The 6,000-nt window shown below is 53.2% G+C and overlaps 1 protein-coding gene across 1 annotated transcript in view; it reads left to right on the top strand.

The window, feature by feature from the left end:
* Positions 1-5,285: 5,285 nt before the first annotated feature.
* Positions 5,286-6,000, top strand: part of Bcar1 (BCAR1 scaffold protein, Cas family member) — a 38,775-nt gene continuing 38,060 nt past the window's right edge. The window contains exon 1 of the mRNA XM_076837635.2: positions 5,286-5,426. Coding sequence (XP_076693750.2) covers positions 5,415-5,426 — 12 coding nt within the window. The 5' untranslated portion in view covers positions 5,286-5,414. The remainder of the gene's footprint in view (positions 5,427-6,000) is intronic.

Here is a 6,000-nt window from a genome sequence, read left to right as displayed (position 1 = left end):
AGTGCCCCTGAGTTCGATACCTGGTACATCCTCACCAAAAAAAAAAAAAAAAAAAAATTTGGGTCTGGGGATGCTGCTCATTGGTAGATCACCTTCCTGCCTGGTATGCCCAAGCCCCAGGTTCAATCCCCAGCATCGCAAGAATAAAAGCTAGCCTCAGCAACTTAATGACACTCTGTCTCAAAATTAAAAAAAAAAAAAAAAAGAAAAAAGAAAAAGGCTGGGGATGTGGCTCAGTGGTAAAGTGTCCACTGGGTTCAACCTCCAGCACCAAAACAAAATCCCTCTAAGAACTTTTTTAAAATATTTTTTTAGTTGTTGATGGACCTTTATTTTATTTATTTATATGTGGTGCTAAGAATTGAACCCAGTGCCTCACACATGCCAGGCAAGCGCTCTACCAGTGAGCACGACCTCAGACCCCCCTGAAAATTTTTGTTATGGTAAGCCTCTAGGTTTGTGATAATTTGTTACAGCAGCAAGAGGAAACTAATGTATCCTCACCCCCAGTTCTTGAAAGCCCTCATCTAAAGGACGTTTCTCTGTGCCCCCAGCAGTCCAATGTCTTGAACATCAACCGTCCCCTAACCAGGTGCTCTCTAGATAGGAGGTACCCAAGGTTCTGTGATGGAGAAAAACAAGGGGGTTTTCTTACCCCATTCCCAAAGGCCCACCTTTGCTCAAACTGTGAAACCACTCAAGAATGCTGGAAACTGGACCTGCTTAAAGTCCTGGAGTGGGTGTGAGGTGGTACCAGGACCAAACCCAGCATCCAGCCTGGCTGACTGATGGCTTCCCTAGCCATTTCACTAAGCTGAGCTTCTCTTTCTGTACCAGTCTGTTTTACTTTCCTGGGGTGAAGAAGTCACTCTTTTTTTTTTTTTTTTTTTGGTACCAAGGATTGAACCCAGGAGTTCAATCACTGAGCCACAGCCCTAGCCCTTTTTTGTATTTTACTTAGTGACAGGGTCTCGCTAAATTGCTGAAGGCCTTGAACTTGCCTAAATTGCTGAAGGCCTTGAACTTGCCGTCCTCCTGTCTCTTCCTCCTGAGCCATTAAGATTACAGGTGTGTGGGATTCCAAGTGGGTCATGGTGCCCAGCTAGAAGACATTCGTTCTTTAGAGAGAGTAAGATAAGACCTCTGGCTCTTGGTACTCCTCCCACCTTTCAATGTAGTGTTACTACAGAGTGGTGGGGCTTGACTCATGCGGAAAACCAGGCTTGGGGTGGGTACTTCCTGTTCCTGACCACATCAGAGCCTTCAGCCATCCCCTTCCTGAAGTTTCCCTTGACACCTCCCAAGAATAAACTCAGTTCTTTGCCCTTCATAGAGAACTGCCGAATCAGGTATGGCTGGTGCATATGGGTAGGGATCATCTCTGTCATTTAATAAGCAGAGATTCTGGGCTGGGGATATAGCTCAGTGATAGAGCACTGCCTACCACGTTTGAGCCCCCAGGTTTGAACCCAGATGGGGGAAAAAGTAAGGAATCTATGCTAGGTCTAGTGCCTACCCACTGTATCTGTATCACTGAATCATTCAACTGAATCCTCTCAAACATCCCAGGAGGAGTAGTCTCCCATTTCAGAAATGAGGAAATTGAGCCTCAGGCAGGTTAACTTCCTCACACAAGGTCATTCACCTGCAAGCAACAGAGCAAGATGCAAATCAGGTCTTCTGCTTCCAGAGCCGAGTTGCCTGAAGTTGATCTGCAGAAACATTTTCTTTGGCTCAGTCATTTTGAAATCCAAAGATTTTATAAAACAATCTGGGTTTCTAGATTCTCTTGAAAAATCTGATTCACAACTAAAGAGCTCCCGATGGCCCAAGAGGGAACAATTTGAGCAACAAAATACATGTAGTAGCATTGGATTATATGTGTATAGCACTGGATTATTGTCCAGTGTCTAAAACAAATATCCATGGGTCCACGTGGTATAGACAAATTATTATTTTTTTAGGTGCAGATGGACACAACACAATACCTTATTTTTATGTGGTGCTGAGGATCGAACCCAGGTTCCGCCCATGTTAACTCCACCGCTGAGCCACAATCCCAGCCCCTAGACAAATGATTGATAAATAAATATATGGGGGAGAAGAAGCAACTCTCCCATACAGGAGAATTCCAGATCACTTAAGTCGCTACTCTGTGCTCAAGGAGGCACAGCATAACTCTCCACTTCTTAGGAGTGAGCTGTGTACAGTGATTTTCTTCCAAGAGTAAAATGAAAAGAGAGCTCAACACTGGAGGAATCTGACAAGTACCACCTAGGCCAGGTGATGAGCGATCTTGACATGATGTGATGAGAGTAACATTCTACTTCTGTGATCCTCCTCCTAAAAACCTATAACCCTAATGTAATCATGAGGAAAATATCAGACAAGTCCCAACTGAGGGACATTCTACAAACTTCCTGACTGATAAACCTCAAAAACCATCAAGGGCATCAGAAACAAGGAAATCCTGAGAACCACCACAGTCTGGAGGACTTGAGGTGACAGGAATGATAACTAAATGTGATATGGGATCCTAGATGGGAGCCCAGAACAGGAAAATGACAGCAGGGAAAGCTAAGAAGATCTGAATAAAGTGTGGGCTTCAGTTACTAAGGATGTGTCAATATTTGTTCATTTACAGTGACAAGGTACCATGTAAGATTGTGACATGGTGCCTGGGAAAGTCTTCATAAGATTCTGCATTCTCCTGGTAGAGGCTCCTGGGTCAGAGTAACCTGGAGGGAAGGAGAAACAAGCCACATCTCAGCCCTCAGGTTCTATAAACATGGAAAGGCCCAGGAGACAAGGTGTCTGGATGCCGGGTGTGAAGTTTATCTCCACCCTAATTTATATGGCCAAAAGGCCTCATCCAAATTCCTTTCCCTTAGTGTCAGGAACAACTATTAGCCTTCCTGGGTGGGGAGCTGGTATGAGGGCCCTGTTTGCCCTCAAGGTCCCTCTCGGGTCACTGGCGCCTACCTGGGCAGCCCAGCTGTTGCTTCTAGTCTGAACTGCTGGTAGTGAGGCCCCCAGAGGCTGTTCTCCAAAGGACTAAGTGAGTCATCCCGGGATCATTTCTCCTGCAGGGCAAATGAGGGAAGCACCGAGGTAGTGTCTGGAGAGGGCCCTCAGTGCCCCAAGGGGTTCTTTTAGCTGCCTCCACCCCACACCCAAGGTCCTCAGAGCAAAAGACAGATCTGCCAGCGTCCTGTTTCCTAGCACTAAGGGACAAGTTAGCAAAGCCCCGGAGGCAGCTGGAGGCAAAGAGGATGTGGCTTTAAGGATCAGCCCCAGCTGCAGCCCTCCTCTTGATCCCCATTGCCTTGTGCAGAAGGGTTCTTTCTCTGCTGCTCACCCTGTTTTGGCCTGGGCACCTAAAATGGGGGAGAAGAGAGAGGAGTCAGAAAGTGGGCGACAGGAGAGAACCTAGGAAAAGTGAAAGGGAGGTGGAGCCTGAGTAAGGGAGGGGTGGCTATCACGGTGGTGGAGGGGGCCTCCAGGATAGCGGAGTGTGTGGCCGGGAGCCCAGGCGCCAGGCTGAGCTACTGCTCTCAGCTTAGGAGCCCCCATGCCAGCTGGACGCAGGAGGGTAGGCACGGGCAGGGCCATGTGCCAAACACACACAGAGCACCCTTTGAGGAGGTGGCAGCTGTCAGCCCAGACCCCACCCCTCCACTTGCTGTGGCCCCGCCTGCCTCCTCCAGCAATACCCTGCTGAGTACTGGGCTAGGGACACAGAGATGCTCAACTGGGACCCTCACTCCAGGGATGAAGGGGACAACCTTGCTCAATCAGAGCAGAAAGGGACCTCGAATCAGTCCTAGAACTAGGATCTGGGTATGGTGGCAGGTCTTGATGTCCCCTTTCTAAGACATCTTGTATTCTCTTCATGGCAGGTGGCCACCATCAGAACTTTTTCAGAACCACCCTGGGGAGGAGACCAATGCTATCCCACCCCTTATGGAAGAAGGCTGAAAGCCTTCTAAACTCCAAGGGATGATCTGCTGATGGGGAATGTAAAGGTCTGGGGTGCTGGGGCCAGCCCTGGGGAAGTCAGCACCCCCATTTCTGCTTCCACCATCCAATCACCTTGGGCCTCTTGCCACTGCACAGCTGGTAGACAGACTAAAGAGCCTGTTCAGATCCACAGTGCACCCAGAGATACTTCCTAAGGGGCTAGAGTTCCCTGTCCACAACCCAGATCCCCCATGAGCCAAGGATGCTGCCAACTAGCCTCGTGGAAATGGCTCTGTCTTTCCTCCCCTGGGTGGTCATGAGGGCTTACCTCTAGGAGCTGCCCTTGGCCAGTTCCCCCATCTGATCCCCGCTTGGTCTTGATCCTCACCCTCCCAGGGCAACTGGCAGCTACTATTCTGTGTCTCTCCTTGACCTGAAAGTCCACCTACCCCCAAGCAGGAACAGGCTGTACCGGGTGGGTAGCAGAATGGCCCCTGATTCTTTTGGCCTTTTGGTAGCTGAAGGATCTAAGAATAATATGGAAGCAGCAAGGGAGGTGGAGGGATGATGATGAACATGTATGTGCTCCCTGCTTGCTGGTGCATATTTCCACCATGTCTGTGGGGGAATGCCTGAAGAAACTGGGGGTGTGTAACTTGGGGAAAGGAAGGCTGAGGTTCGTGTGTGCCAGGTTTCCAGCATCTAAAGGGATGGCCCACCACGCAGGGATGGCTGTGGGTGGGCCCATAGGTGAGGGTTACCAGGAGACAGGATCCTCCCTAAAAATCAGTCCAGATCTGTCTGGTGGACCCAAGGATGGGCCAGTCTGCTCCCGGGGAGTCAGGAGCTCCCTTGTCCTGGGAATGTGGCCAGAGGAGCCCTGGGCGGCGCCGTGGGGCGTATCAGGGATCCCTGGGTTCCCTCTGCGCTGGGGGAAGACAAAAGGGTTCTAAGTCTTGCTCCGCTGACCTGCTATTGCCTTTAGCCGAGCCCCACCCGCGTCTACGACCGGACACCGGGACTGGGAGCCCGGCCAGGGCCGCGGATAGGCGCCCAGCACCCGGGATGTGCCGTGGGCGGAGGTTCTGGCCTCCAGAAAAGGTTGGGCGGACATGAGATGAGGCGTCTGGAGGTGGTCCTCCAAGGAGGGATAAGGTGTGGGGACCGGGCCTCCTCTCCGCGTTGGGCCGACAGAAAAATGCCGGGGTCCGGGGTCCTCGCCTTTAACGCAGCCCGTCGCACAGCAGCCGGGAGGGGGCGGGGCGGGGCGGGCGGCGCATGCGCGGTGCGGGCTGGAGCCGCCGGACGGTCCGGCCGCCGGGAGCGCGCAGGAGCCCGCGGGCAGCCTCCAGAGCCCCGGGACCCCGCGCCGGGGGCTGTGAGCGGCGCGGGCGGACCCAAGCCCCCAGCCTGCCGGCGCCGCTGCCCGCTGGGCCCCGGGAGCAGCGGCCACGATGTCTGTGCCGGTGAGTACCGATGCCGCCCGGGACCCCGGGTCCGCCGCCCCCCTGGCCCGCTGTCCCCGGCCCGGCCTGCAACCTTTAGCTGCTGGCTGAGGCCTAATGCCGCGGGGACAGCCAGACTGGGGGTCGCTCCATCTGGTCTTTCTCGCGCAGGGGTCGGGCGACAGGTTGGGGGCGTCTCCCCCACGCCCTCCTCTCTGTCTCTGCCTTTTCATCAGCTTTCAGGAGAGACGAGCCGGGTGGGGGTCTGTGCTGTCGCCTCGGGAAGCTCCCCAGGACGACTGGGTCGGTAGGGGTCTTTGTTGCCCCCACTGGGACACCTGGGCCAGGCTGGAATCCTCACCCGGATGGCCAGGCCTAGTCGGGAGGGATCTTTGTCGGTCCCCTGAACCAAAGTCCAGGTCTGGGCTGGGTGAGGGTTGGGGAGGTCTGTGCTGACCCCCAGAAAACTCCCTTGGATAGTTGCCCTGTTGTGCTTCTGCGTCCCCACCAGGATGGCCAGGCCTGGGTCAAAGTCTGTCCTGTCTCCAGAGACAGCCGTTTCTCACCCCTGCACTGGCTGATCCACTTACTTTCC

This window comes from Callospermophilus lateralis, chromosome 18 (assembly GCF_048772815.1).
Source record: "Callospermophilus lateralis isolate mCalLat2 chromosome 18, mCalLat2.hap1, whole genome shotgun sequence".
Taxonomy (NCBI): domain Eukaryota; kingdom Metazoa; phylum Chordata; class Mammalia; order Rodentia; family Sciuridae; genus Callospermophilus; species Callospermophilus lateralis.
Note: the sequence above shows the minus strand (reverse complement) of the source record. Positions and strands in the feature narration are given on the sequence as shown.